Source organism: Drosophila bipectinata, chromosome XL (assembly GCF_030179905.1).
Source record: "Drosophila bipectinata strain 14024-0381.07 chromosome XL, DbipHiC1v2, whole genome shotgun sequence".
NCBI classification, from domain to species: domain Eukaryota; kingdom Metazoa; phylum Arthropoda; class Insecta; order Diptera; family Drosophilidae; genus Drosophila; species Drosophila bipectinata.
Genome location: NC_091734.1, coordinates 763,591 through 777,291, shown reverse-complemented (window position 1 = coordinate 777,291; position 13,701 = coordinate 763,591). Strand labels below are relative to the sequence as shown.

The window sequence follows — 13,701 nt, the reverse complement described above, 5'->3', positions numbered from 1 at the left end:
TAAGTTTAAAAATCCGTTTATCCCCTGTTTTCTCACCTGGCAGTGCCATCTTCAGCCAGGTGTCATATCTATCTAAGCCCGCAACGGTCACACTGGCCACTAACTGACTACATCCCAATCCGAATCTGAATCCGAATTCAAATCGAAATCCGTAACAGCAACCGCATCTAGGAGCTACGAATTCCGTGGAGAGCCAGCGGCCATTCCGGACAAGACATGTCGCCCAAGTACACGCACGCCATCGTGGCCAGGTGAGTGGCCAGCGGATGACAATAGCCCGGGAGTGGCCCAGTGGCGGGGAATTAGGTCACCCAGTCAACGGCAGGCTGCGTGGGTGGGGCACCCACTTGGCGGCTTAATTGAATGATTATATTTGCTTCTAACCTGCCCACCCTCCTCGTAGAATCTCGGATGCCCTGCTGGAGAACGGGAAGTTCGACGTCCAACTGGCGAAGCAGCAGCATGAGGAGTACTGCACCCTGCTGCGCTCCATCGGGCTGGACGTGATCGAGCTGCCGCCGGACGATGAGCTGCCCGAGGGCGTGTTTGTGGAGAACAGCGCTGTGATCTGCAATGGAGTGGCCCTGATTGGACGATCGGAGAACCCGAAGCGACGCCGCGAGGCCGAAAGCATGGCCATTATCCTGAAAAAGGAGCTAGACATTCCAATAATAGAGATCGAGGACCAGCATGCCCAGCTCGACGGCGGAGATGTGCTCTTCACGGGTTCGACTCTAAAACGCCAGCAGGAGCATCCACTTTATTAATGTTCTTCCATTTTAGGTCGGGAATTTTTCGTGGGAATCTCGGGCTTCACCAACGAGGAGGGTGCCCGTGCTGTGGCCATGGCCTATCCGGAATACCCAGTGACGCCCATACGCGTGAATGGCAATCGCCGGCTGAAGTACTATGTGACCATGGCGGGACCGGATGTCCTGTGCGTGAGCAGCAGCCCCACCTGCCAGGAGATTGTGAAGCGCATGGAGCGGGAGGCGAGCTTCACCTACCAGAAGCTGACCCTGCCGGAGGAGAGTGCCGCCAATGTGTTGTACATCAATGGAACCATTGTCTACCGATCCCCGTCAGAGATACCCGACGCCTACAAGGTAGGTGGTTGATACTTTATTTGAAAGTATGTCCTTTCATGTCCTTCTATATCCATTATCCATTATCCTTTAGACTTTGAAAGAAAAAATCGACATTCCATCGAGAAACATAAACATAAGCGAGTTTAGTCAGTACTCCAGTGGCCTGACGTCGTGTTGCCTGCTGCTCCGGCGCTGGAAGTCCATAAGGAGTATCTGAATCTGAATCCCTGGGAGCTGTCCCAACCAGTAGCATTGCCATGAGAATCACACAACGCACACCAGCAATATTTATAAAGAAATCCTATCGTATTATCCATGTATTCGTAGTCTAATTGCAATTCTTGTTATCGAATCGAATCTACGCTCCTCCGACTGGAGAGTTGGAGCGAGTCCTGGCATTCCAAACCAGTCCCATTATACCGTTTAAGGATATCGGACAATATCATTATTACTATTATTATTATTATTATTATTATTATTATTATTACAACTATTGTGCTATTTGAGAGTGTCTCTACTTTCCAAGTAGAGTTTGTTGACAAAAGAATCTAAAATTTAATAAATAATCTCCTTTTTTTTACAAAAAAAAAAACAAGAAAGAAAAGAAAAGTTCGGAAGGAGACGAAGTTGATACACCCTTAGAGTTAAGATCAGATATATATTGCATAAGGTTGGCCGATCCTTTAATAATTGTATTATAAAAACCAATTTATTAAAATACTAAGGTTTGTTTTTTATACCAAATACTACTTCCGATAGTTCAGTTATTAGGCAGATATAGGATATAGTCCCCTATTAGGTCCACTGCGATGGCTATATCTTCCCCAATTCTTATCCGATTCTCAAGCGGAGTATCTTAAACGATTTCTGGATCGATTCTCCACCATTCTGCATCAAAATCCTGAGACAACATATTTTTCATATTTTTTTCCAATTTTTCCTGATGGATCCCCTGAAAATGGCGTTTTCCCCTATAGGGCCCACTGCGATGGCTATATCTTCCCCAATTCTTATCCGATTCTCAAGCGGAGTATCTTAAACGATTTCTGGATCGATTCTCCACCATTCTGCATCAAAATCCTGAGACAAAATATTTTTCAGATTTTTTTCCCATTTTTCCTGATGGGATCCCTTACTGGGGCTTGGCATTTTCGATCTTTTAGTTATATGGCAGCTATAGGATATAGTCTACCGATCCTAATGAAATCTGGTATGTCGTATTATTTCGCTAAAAATATAATATATTACAAATCCCAATGCTCTAACTCTAAAAACACCAAAGTTATGACATCTTTCAGTTATACGGCAGCTATAGGATATAGTCTACCGATCCCAGCTATAGGCTATAGTCGGATATAGTTAAACACTTGATTTATTTTGTCGCTAATCGTAGGCTTAGTCTAGGTTTTAAATGCATGTCGCCTTAGCAAAGGTCAAGGGTTAAAACTCGGGTGATGGATGCTCCACCTGGCGGGTGTGGATGCTCCACCTGGCGGGTGGGGATGCTCCACCTGGCGGGTGTGGATGCTCCACCTGGCGGGTGTGGATAGTGATGGATAATGGTATGGGAGTAATACTAGTTGCGTAATAAATAATCGATGGCAGGAGTGGGAGTGGCTGTTGTCCAGTTCTGAAGGAGGATCTCTTAATTACAAGTTCTTAGGTTAGGGATCTAAGGATCAGGTGATCAGGTGGGTGGGTTGTATATCATCTCCTCATATACACTTTCTGGCGGGGATCGGGGCTTGGTTACTAGCTGGGTGCCGCCCGGGGATCGATGTACGAGATCACGCTGCTCTGGCTGCTGTCGTCCTCCATCGTCTCGTTGAGATTTTCGTTGTGGGAGCTGCCCAGTGGAAGCTTCTCCTTCTCCAGGGTCACTTCTCGCTCTCTTACTCTCTCTCTATCTCGCTCTCGTTCTCGCTCTAGCTCCCGCTCCCTCTCCCTTTCTCTTTCTCGTTCCCGGCGCTCCCTCTCGTACCGCTCGGTGACCTCCTGCTTGCTCCTCAACGGACTCCGGCACTTGATCGCCTCGTACAGCTCATCAATGGAGGTGTCCTCGTGCTGGTCGTGCTCCGGATGATCGTCCCGCTCGCTGCCGGGCGCCACCCGCTCGTCGTCGTCGAACTCGTTGAGGACGTCCACGTCGGCGTCGCTGGCGTTGGAGGACTGGTAGCACCGGAAGTCGTCCGTCAGGGTGAGATTCAGGTCGTTGTCCGCCTGGGGGGCGTACAGGCCGTGGCTCCGGATGCTGATCTCCGAGTTCTGGTAGTTGAGATCGCTCTCGTTGGTGGGGCTCCCGGAGAGGAGGCGTCCCTCGTCCTCCGCCTCGGCGCCGGGGCCACGCAGCAGGCTCCGCTCGGCGCGATCCTTCAGCTGGCAGAGATTACTGCTGGAGCAGGAGTAGACCTGCTGGCCCTCGAGGGTGCTGCGGTCCAGGTCGGCGATCTCCTCGCCGTCCGGCTCGACGGCCACCGCCCCGGAACTACCGCACCCGCCCCCGCCACCACCGCCACCGCCCAGCATCTCGCTAATGTTGTTGAGGGACTTGGACTGTTGCTGCTGGCTGAAGCGGATGAGGACGCTGGGGAAGTCCTCGTCCAGCTGGATGCTGTTGCTGGTGGTCACCTGCAGCGAGTTGGAGACGTAGATCTCGTGCTTCTGCAGCAGCGGCTCCTCCAGCTGGGTGCTGATCTCCGGCAGGCCGCAGCTGTTCATCGCCTCCAGGCTGGGCTGCTTCACGGGCGTGGAGCTGAGGATGTGGCCGTTCCGCGGCCGGAACAGGTTGTTCATCCCACTGTGGGATGAGGCCGTCGCCGGCAGAGTGTTGGCATACAAGGGGGCATTCTCGTCCAGAGAGCTGGCGTCCTCCTCCAGTTCGGCCTCCTCCTCCTCCTCCTCCAAGCCGTGGGGATTGGCCTGCTCCTGCAGCGGGCCCGGTTCGTCCTCCTCCTCCTCGTCGTCCTCCTGCTCGTGCAGGGTCTCGTCCAGCAGCGAGGGCGTCCGGTTGCCCCGCAGCTTGATCACCTCGTGCTGCGGCGTCAGGGTCTCCGGTATGTTCGTGTAGATGTTGGCCTGCATGATCTTGGCGGCCGCCGGCGAGGAGCTGGCCGGGATGAAGCGCTTGAACTGGAGCGAGTCCCCGCCGGGGTGCTCCAGCTGGCCGCCGCCCTGGTTCTTGTAGTGCAGGTTCGTGTTGTTCACCTTGCTGCCGCCGGCGAGGAGCGTCATGGCGTTGTGGTGGCGGCTGTACAGCTGCTCGGAGCTGGCGTCGCTGAGGCTGCTGTGCCCGCCGTGGAGCTGCATCTGCATCTGCATCTGGAGCTGCATCTGGGGCAGGGTCTGGCGCTGCAGCTCGAAGTTGTTCCGCTTGGCCAGGCGCTTCTGCTTCTTGAAGAACTTCCGGGCCACGTTGATCTGGTTGGGATTGTAGAAGATCTCCGCCGAGGGTATCAGGTCGTGGCTGGAGCCATGGAGCAGGGCGTTCAGGCTGTGCGGCGGCACCCCGCCCGATCCCGACACTCCGCCCGCGTTGCTGGTGTTGTTGATGATGGTGGTCACCCCACTGGCCCCCAGCTGGGGCGCCTGCTCCTGCTGGCTCCGCGACTGCTGGCTCCGGGTCTGGCTCCGCATGCTCCGCGAGCACTGGCTGTTGGACCGCGACCCGGCCGAGTTGTTCGCCTCGTAGAGACTGCCCCCGCCGGGATTCCCGCCCGCCTTGTACGCCACTATGGAGTTGCTGATCATGGCCGTGCCGGCGGCGGTGGGGATGCCCCCCGAGCCGGCTCCCGCCATTCCGCCGGGCAGGCAGCTGCGCGTCTGGTTGTTGTAGGTCACCAGCTTGGCGGGGCGGCCGCGCATCAGGGCCGAGTCGCCGCCCTGCGTCCACGCCTGCCGCGCGTCGTTCCGGCTCAGGTTGTAGAAGACGAGGAGGAAGAGGCCCAGGCAGCCGGAGCAGCCGGCGAAGCCCATCACGTACAGATCCTGGCCGGAGTGGACGTACCCGGCGGCGGTCAGCCAGGCGCCGGCGTACAGGACCAGGAAGATGAAGTGGCCCCGCAGGTGGGAGAGGTTGGAGCGCTCGAAGTCGTCCACGATGCTGCTGAGGGGGTTGCTCAGGGTGCTGTACTGCTCCTGGAGGTGGTCCTGCTCCTGCTTGCGCCCCTGCGCCCCGCCCACCGCCGAGCCGTTCGCGTCCAGCCAGTCCAGGTCGATGTGCTCCGTGGCCTGGGTGTTGTTGTCCGAGTACTGGTTGCGGTGCTGGTTGGGCCCGGTCTGGCCGTGCAGCTGGAGGACGTTCACCGCCTGCTGGCTCAGCTGGTAGTAGATGCACAGGGCCAGGATGCCGCAGAATATGACCAGGATCCCCGCCGGCACCAGCAGGGCGTTCAGCGTGGTGGAGCTGTGCAGGAAGCAGAAGTCGTAGGCCGCGTACTCGGCCAGGTTCACGGCGCTGCTGATTCCGCAGATGAGCAGCGCGATGCCCCAGCCCACCAGGTAGATGCCCAGGATGGGCTTACGCTCCCGGCCGCCCGAGTCCGCCAGCTCCTGCGGATGCTGCTGCTGTCCATGGCCGGCGGAGGAGGAGGAGGTGGTGCCCTTGGTCAGGCGCTTGTACATGCTGCTGAGGCTGACGCACACCCACAGGAGGACGCACAGGCCGAGGTAGTGCATCAGCAGGCCCATCACCCGGCACTGCGGCTGGCTGGCCGTCTGGTAGATGCCCAGGGAGAAGGCCAGCGCCAGACCGCCCAGCGCCAGCCAGGTGTTCACCAGGGCGTGCCGCTGGACGCGGTTGATCCTCACCGCCCGCCCGAACACCGCAAAGGTGACGCAGTTGAAGGCGCAGCAGGCGAAGAGCAGGCCGCAGCCGGCGTAGACGGCGGTGGGCGGGTGCCGGAACCGGGCGCCCGCCTCCTCGCTCCGGAAGTCGTTCAGATACCGGGTCCGCTGCAGCAGGCCAAAGTACCCCGTCCGGGTGCAGCTGAACATGACCAGGGTGCGGTGCTGGTAGTGCTGCTGGCACACGCGCGTCTCCCAGCGCTGCTCCTGGGCGTCCCACCACGCCGGCTGCGGGGCACTGAGCGCGTCGTGGTAGGGATGGGCGCGCAGCATCACCGTCACCCGCTGCTGGTAGACATCCTCCTCGGGATCCAGGTCACTGTCGGTCTGGAAGTGCTGCTGCTCCCCCTCGCCGTTGTAGGCCAGCACCCCGATGACGGCCGAGCTGAGGGACTCGTTCCACTCCTGGCCCTTCAGGTTGGGCAGCAGCTTGCCGTTCCGGTGCAGGGAGATCATCAGCCGGAGGCTGCGGGGACTGCCCGATCCCCCGGCGGTGGTGGAGCTGTTGCCGAGCACGCTGTAGGGCAGCTGGACGGCGGCGTCGATGTCGCCGTGCTCGTACATGGGGATCGTGTCGTTGGCATTGTTGCACTGGAAGCCCCGCGGGCTCTCCTCCAGCCAGACGCACGACAGGCTGACGAACGCCTCCAGGCTGATGTTGAAGAACTCCACGAAGAGGTTCCGCTGTTGGGCGGGCGAGGCCCGCCACGGCAGCATCTCCAGGCCCTGGCCACTCGCCTGGGTGCTGGCCAGGGCCAGGCGCATGGCCGACGACTCCACCACGTGCAGCAGTCGCTGGCCCGTGCCCTGATCCTTCTGGGCGGCGCGGAACAGGTGCACTGGTAGATTCAGCAGCTGGGACACAATGTCCATGAGCAGGTGGCTGATCTCCTGCTGCTGCTGCTGCGCCTGCTCCGGCAGCTGGTCCAGGTACTTGACCAGCGTCCGGGCTATGTACTCCAGGTCCATGGGGTCCCGGATCCGGTTCAGCTGCGTCTGGGCCTGGGTGAAGTTGTGCAGCCGCCGGGCTATTTCCAGCGCGTTCTGGCCCTTGGTCAGCGTCAGGTTGACCTTCGCGAACTGCTCCAGAATCCTGGTCGTCTCGCTGACGTAGACACAGCTCTCCGTGTCGAGATTCAGCCACTCGCCGGAGGGGCCGCACTCGTGGGAGGCGCGCCGCGATTGGCTGGCATCGCTGGGCTCCTCGACACAGTCCTGGACCACCGTCTCGCCGCGCATCGTCCTCGGCCAGTGGTAGACACCCTTGTTGGTCTGCACCACCTTGGCGTCGCAGTAGAGCGTCCCCTTGGCCACCACATGGATGACGATGGCCTGCGAGAGATTAGCCTGCTGGCTGCGCAGCGTGCAGTCCCACATCCCGGTGTGATTCTGGGTCAGGCTGCTTATCTTGAGGATCGACTGGAGGATGCCCGAGTCCGTGGAGTGCCGCGTCTCCAGGGACACATCCCCGAAGACCTTCGTGGGGTCCTTGTACACGATGTCCTCGGTGGAGTTCTTGCCGCGAATCTTCTCCGACCAGCCCCAGAAGACGAAGGCCCGCGTCGGCAGATCCTCGCTCTCCCTGGGCACGCCGATGGCCACCCGGGGCGCGTGGCACTTCAGCTGCAGTTCGTCGCCCTCGAAGGCCACCTGGTTCTGGCTGGGCATCAGCTTGAGGATCGGTTGCAGCAGCGTCTCGCAGTGGAAATCGATGCCCACCCGCAGCTTCTTCAGCGGCATGCCGCGAAAGTGGACGGGCGAGTCGCACTTGGGAGGCGGCTGGAGGCGCACGTCGCGGGCACTGGACCAGGCTATCAGCCAGATGAGGCCGCAGTCGCAGGCCAGTGGATTCCCCGACAGATCCCTGCAGGAAGAATAAAGAAGCCCTTTAAATGGATTCCCTGAAAGTCATTCCCACTTACAGTTGCTTCAGTTTGGGCATTTGGTCGAAGGTGCCCTCGTAGATGTGACTGATGGCGTTCCCCGCCAGCTTCAGCTTCTCCACATGCCCCAGGCTGTCCCCGAAGGTGTCCTTGTCCAGTTCCGTCAGTTGATTAAAGGAGAGATCCAGTCGCTTCAGCTCCGTAAAGTTGCGAAAGTCATCCGAGGTTATCAGGGATATGGCATTCTTGCTGACATTTCTGGGGATTTCGAGAGAATATTAAATAGAGCCGCCTCTGCTGCTCCCACTGGGGGCGCCACTTACATGCTGACTATTCCATGGACGTCCTCGCCAAAGTCCAGCTCCCGCCAGGTGGCCAGCTGCTGCTCATCGCAGCGCACTCGCAGGCTGTGAATGTTCTCCGATATATTCCGGCAGGTGCACTTTCGGGGACACGCCACGCCCTCGGCTCCGTCGGTCCAGTGGACGCCCGCCAGGAGGAGCATTAGCAGCGAGAGCCCCGAAAGGAACACCGCCCTGGCGGTGGAGAAGGTGGGGGGGGATGAGGACGCCCGCAGTGGTGGGGGACGGGTGCTACATCGGAGCACCCGATTCGCATTCGTTTCGCCGGCCATTCAATAGGGTTACCGCTGTGTTTACATCCCAGGTGCGGGGAGCGCACATTTAATTAACAATTTTTCGTTGCAATCATCGTAAATTAGGAATAACAACAAAACGGCAAAACACTTTTTACAAAAAAAAATAAAAACGCAGCCAGTGTTGCCAGAACGACAGAATGGTTCTAATTTTCCAGAACTAGTGATGGCCGGCAAGCGATGGGCTTTAAAGCGTTGTTAGTGTTGGGAATTACTGTAAGTTATCGATAACAAGGCGGTTGATTTTAAATCTACAATTAATTAAATTCCAATTTAAAGCCAAATGAAGAGTAATTACGTTTTAATGTTTATTTTATTTTGTGCCAATTAAGTAAAATAATATAGATTTTGTGACAAATACTTAAATATACTTTTTTTTTTACCAAAAAATGGTTAATATTTTACAATTAGTTTATTTTTTTTTTTTAGAAAACTGGAGTCCGGGTTCATGACCCCGTCCGCCGCACAACCAACAACCTGATTATGCAAAAATAAGAATTGTAGAACCTTTCTCACATACACACATACAAATTATTGAGATTTCGAAAAACAGGTTTCACTTTAGAACTTAGGAGCTATTTACTTTCAACTTCTTCCCACTGGATTATTATTTTTTTTGGAAAAAAAAAGTTACGCCAGCTTGCCGTTGTGAGCCGCCCGGTACTTGGCCAACTTGTCCATGTACTCCTCGTGCCGCTCGAGCGTCGCCAGCAGACCCTCCGTGTTCACCGGCGACTCATCCGGTCCGTAGTGGATGAGTTGGTCGTTCAGGGTCGTCATTGTGCCGCCGAGGGCGTGCAGGATGGCGTCCCCGGCGCAGATGTCCCACTTCTTGATCTTGGAGGTGTGCAGGTAGGCGGTGGCGTTGTTGGCCACCACCTGGAGCACCTTGTACCCGGCACCGGCCGCCGTCAGCAGGCCGACGTCCTCGCCGAAGATGCCACGCGCCAGATCCTTGGCCCCGGCCGTGTGGGAGCGGGAAACGGTGATGATGGGCGACAGATCACCGGACTTTTGCGAGTGCTGGGGATGCAGATTGGCCAGGTACTCGGACATGGAGTTGCCCACCCAGGCCCAGGCTGTCTGGCCGTTGAAGGGACTGTGAATCACCCCGATGATGGGCCGCCCGGCCACTGCCACACACACCATGGTGGTGACGTACTCGTACAGCTCCTCGGTGTACTCCTTGGTGGCGTCCAGCGGATCCACCCAGACCGTGACATCCGGAGCATTGACCTCAACGTCGGGCACCTGGGCCGTCTCGTGCAGCACCGTGGGATCGAGATCGAAGCTGTGCGCCTGGCGGCAGTGCTCCTTGTCCTCCTCGGAAAAGATTTGGACCCGAGGGAATATCCTTTGGAGGCCCTGCTTCATGACGCAGTGGGAACGGCCGTCGGCGTCCGTGAACGGATCATTGACGCCCTCGTCCGTCTTGCCCTTGCTGCGCTCCTTCAGCTGGCGGGAATGGGCCACGTCGAGGACCTCGAGACCGCCGCGCTGAGCGGCCTGGATGGCGGCGATTAGCATCTTGCGGAGGTTCACCTTGTTGGGATTGTCGCTGCGCAGCATGCCGTAAATGGCCGGCCGCTCCTCCTGATGGAAGTTGAGGAAGTAGACGAGCAAAACGGTCACCAGAATGGCCGCAATGGTGGCCGGCAGCCGGTTGATGCGTATGGATCGTCCGTTCATTTTATCGGTTGGCATGGAAGCAATGCGGCAGGTGAGTGCAAGGAGATCGTTCTAGCGACGTTGTCAGTTTGCCAGATCAGCACACGAAACTACAAAAGACGGCGGCGGCGGCGGCGGTGGCTGCCAGATGCTGCTCTATCATCAGCAGCGTTCGTGGGTGAAATGGGCGCGCACTTTGTGTCGCGGGGCTGGGGGCAGGGGTTTCTCTCTCCGTCTCCGTCGCTTCCACGTCGCGCGTTTTTTCCCCAACAGCGCGCAATCAAAACAAAAGGCCCCCAAAGACAAAAGGTGTTTGCGGATAAACAAACCAAACAGCTGTTCGAGGTGGACTATCGGGTTTTCCAACACTGAAAAGGTGTTTGCTCTGGCAATGCTACCCACAACAAAAGTGGTTTTATTTTAAATAATATATTAATTTTATCTCTTTTTTCAATCATTTAAGAGCGAAATTAATTAAATAAAATCAATAATTAGCTTTAATATAAAACTTGCAAATATTTATCGATTATTTTGTTCGATAAAAATGTGACCAGCTGCTTGAGAATCGCTTTCGTTTTTCTTCCGCCCAACAACGGTCAGACTGTGTTGGAGCTCGTTGTTGGAATTCGGATAATAAATTTTGTATATTTTTGCGTCGCCGCGGGAAAACTTCGGAAAAAAGCCCCCCCGACAAAAAATCCAAAAAAATATCAATTTTCTTGTGTTTTTTTTTTCTGTTCTTTTATGCTGCTGATTTTTTTTTGGTTACGGTTCGCAAACAGTTCGCAATGCAAATCCACTAAAAATTTAAATTAAAAAAAAAAAAAATCACACAAAAAAAAGTGCGTGCGCGTGCAGAAAAAAAAAAGAGAGAGTAGATTGTATTGTGGGCGAATCAACAAGAAAAAGAGAATGAATGATGATGAGGAAAATAGTAGGCAAAAGCAGAGGCAGTTGTAGTTGTCGTTGTGGTAGTACCAAAAATAAAGAAACTGCGAAAACTGCTTGTGAAGTGACAACAAAAACAGCAACAACAACAAAATAACAACAACAACATAATAATTTCAAAAAGGTAACAAGCTAAAAAAAAAAAAAAAAGTAATTAAAGCAAAAGAGCGCAAAAAAATACGTACGCAGCAGCAGTACCAAAAAATAAAAACAACAACAATAAAAATTAACTTAAAAAAAAGTCGTGAATTCGTCGTATATACATAGATACACACACACATACACATACACCCCAACCCAACACACATACCAGCATACACGTGTGTGCTCCGCGCTCGTCTAGTGGAGAGAGAGAGAGGAAGAGAGAGAGCAAGTTTTCGTCGTCGTCGTTTTTTTTTTTTTTTTATATTTTTGCTGTGTTTGCCTTGCCTGCCCCCACTGTGCGTTATTTATTTTAATTTTTTTCGTTAATCATTTTTCGCATTTTGTGGAACAAGTTGGAAAAACCCAAAAAATAAATATATATATCTACATATATAATAAAAACAACAACAATAATAGAAACAAAAGCCGCAGCAGCCAGCCGCCAGCAAGCAGTTTGCACCAAATTCTTGAAAAAAGAGGTACGTTTTTAATAATGTTTGTTTGTTTGTTTGTTTTTCCGCTTTCTTGCCATTCCGCCATTGCCTTCCCTTCCGCCATTCTCTTATAAGAACCCCTCTCCCAACTGAATAATTCTTATTAGATCAGCCAACGGCCCCAGCAGCACCACCAGCAGCCCCTCTTCTTCCATCTTTTTTTTTTTTTCGTCTGTTTTGCTTCTGCTGTTGCTTCTCACTCAATTCGCCGTTATTTATGTAACAAGTGTGTGCGTGCTCTCTCTCTCTCTCTTGATTCTTTTTTTTAACTTTTTTTTTTTTGAAAAGAAAATTAAAAGAATAATAATAAAAGCTTAAGCTCTACCGCAAGGCGCATTGAACTGGTTTATGTTGTGCTCGCTTCTTCTAGCTTCTCTTTTGCTATTCTTCTTCACATCATTCTGCTCCTCCTCTTCCTCTCCCTCTCTCTCTCTCTCTCTTGGTTGGTTATCAACATTGACAATGAGAGAGCAGAACAGAAGATCTTCGAGCCGAGCTTCTCATTCTTGGATTCTGCTTCTGCTTCTTCTTCTTCTTCTTATTCATCATCATCAGGTCTTGTCTCCATAACGGAGTTTTTACTGCATGAAAGAGACAGCTATATATATATAGGGAGCACAGTAGTCCCCCCACAAAAATGACACTTGTTGATCTCCCGAGAGTGGTGGGTTTTTTTATTTTTCTGTTTCTGTTGTTTTCTTTTACATTTCTTTGAACTGAGACTTATCATTATTTTGTTTTGAAATTATTTTCCAACAAAGTTCCGTAGGGGAAAGCACGCGGATGAAGCTCACAATACAAGCCACTGATGACTATAATTAATATGACTCGGGGCCACGATATTGTACATACATATGTATATATAGGGAGTATATACTCTGTTTATAGGGCGGTTTCCATCCGCCCTACTTGTTTAATTTTGTTCTATAAAAAATGGTAATTAAAGTTGCTGTTTTTTTGAAGGAATAACCTTTTAATAATAACATATTATTTATTTTTAAAATTATACCAAAAAAAAGGGAACATCTAAGGATTCTTAGGATGAGTTTCTTCAAAAGTAGGCTTTTTTGGAGGTTTCGGGAAGAACTGACTGAAAACTAGTCCTATGATTTTGCTTAAAATTTTATATAATATTTTAGAACTCCTCTAAATCAACATCAAAGCTTTATTTTTAACAGGTTAATTATTTTTTAGCTTTTTTTTTTAACTAAAAACTATTAGAAATGTACTATTTTTTATAAAAAAGATGGCTATTTTAGGCTTTTCTAGTTTTTCTTTAATATTTTGTTCTCTATTATATATCCAGTATAATCTGGAAGTGTTTCTTATGCATCTTTACTGCCTTTCCAGTGTGACCTTGTTTCTATTTAATTCATAAAAGGTGTGACCTTCTTTATTTTATTTTATTTATTTTTTGTATTAAATTCTTCTTTAAATCATTACCTTCTATACTATTATAATATTTTATTATTTTTTTTGAAAGCCCTTCCAAAAGAATCGCCAGTGTGACCTTGCTATAGCCCCTATATGGTTTTCTATACCCTACCCTAGCCGTTTACTGTAAATTGTATTAATTGCTTTGAATTATTCATGGATATGGCCGATCGGGTCTTTAATTGATTGAAACTGATTTAACGGTAATCTATTCACAATGCAATTCTCCGTCATCCCTCTCCATTCATGCCGCCCTCTCTGTTGCTCTCAATGGAATTCGATTCCAAGTTCTGAGCTCTGGTCACTCTATTGTTCTATTTGTTGGTGTAATTAGTGAACGGAAATTGTATTGTGCGTCACATTGCAGTGTTCACAGTGGTGTGTGTGTGTGTGTGAAGGTCAATGGGGCAACTCGTTATCGTACACGCCTCCTCAAAAAAAAAAAGGCGCAAAAGGAAATTTAAATATAAAATAAAAATAATTATTTAAATTAATGATTTCCCATCCACCGACCAAGTCTCGTTTTTTGTAAACAAAACTCAGAA

The 13,701-nt window shown here is 51.9% G+C and overlaps 4 protein-coding genes across 10 annotated transcripts in view; 2 read left to right on the top strand and 2 right to left on the bottom strand.

Moving 5' to 3' along the window:
• The first annotated feature begins 61 nt into the window (after nt 1–61).
• On the top strand, nt 62–1,629 carry LOC108121149 (N(G),N(G)-dimethylarginine dimethylaminohydrolase 1). Its single transcript, XM_017235089.3, has 4 exons — nt 62–251; nt 404–726; nt 784–1,106; nt 1,180–1,629. The coding sequence occupies exons 1-4, from the start codon at nt 217–219 to the stop codon at nt 1,303–1,305; spliced, it is 807 nt and encodes a 268-aa protein (XP_017090578.2). The 5' UTR covers nt 62–216; the 3' UTR covers nt 1,306–1,629.
• An 813-nt stretch (nt 1,630–2,442) lies between these two features.
• Nucleotides 2,443–8,618, bottom strand: Remo (Remoulade). Its single transcript, XM_017235155.3, has 3 exons — nt 8,137–8,618; nt 7,853–8,071; nt 2,443–7,794 (listed from the first exon to the last, which is right to left on the bottom strand). Exons 1-3 carry the CDS (start codon nt 8,445–8,447, stop codon nt 2,841–2,843), a joined length of 5,484 nt encoding a protein of 1,827 aa, XP_017090644.2. The 5' UTR covers nt 8,448–8,618; the 3' UTR covers nt 2,443–2,840.
• A 144-nt stretch (nt 8,619–8,762) lies between these two features.
• Nucleotides 8,763–10,476, bottom strand: LOC108121148 (putative inositol monophosphatase 3). Its single transcript, XM_017235088.3, has one exon. The coding sequence runs from the start codon at nt 10,170–10,172 to the stop codon at nt 9,099–9,101; it is 1,074 nt and encodes a 357-aa protein (XP_017090577.2). The 5' UTR covers nt 10,173–10,476; the 3' UTR covers nt 8,763–9,098.
• Nucleotides 10,477–10,717: 241 nt separating this feature from the next.
• Nucleotides 10,718–13,701, top strand: part of HDAC4 (histone deacetylase 4) — a 30,420-nt gene continuing 27,436 nt past the window's right edge. For 5 of the 7 annotated variants that reach the window (XM_070279602.1, XM_070279605.1, XM_017235112.3 and 2 more), the window contains exon 1: nt 10,718–11,707. The gene's annotated coding sequence lies outside the window, so the exon portion shown is untranslated. The remainder of the gene's footprint in view (nt 11,708–13,701) is intronic. The other 2 variants (XM_070279589.1, XM_070279593.1) reach the window with 2 other exon arrangements.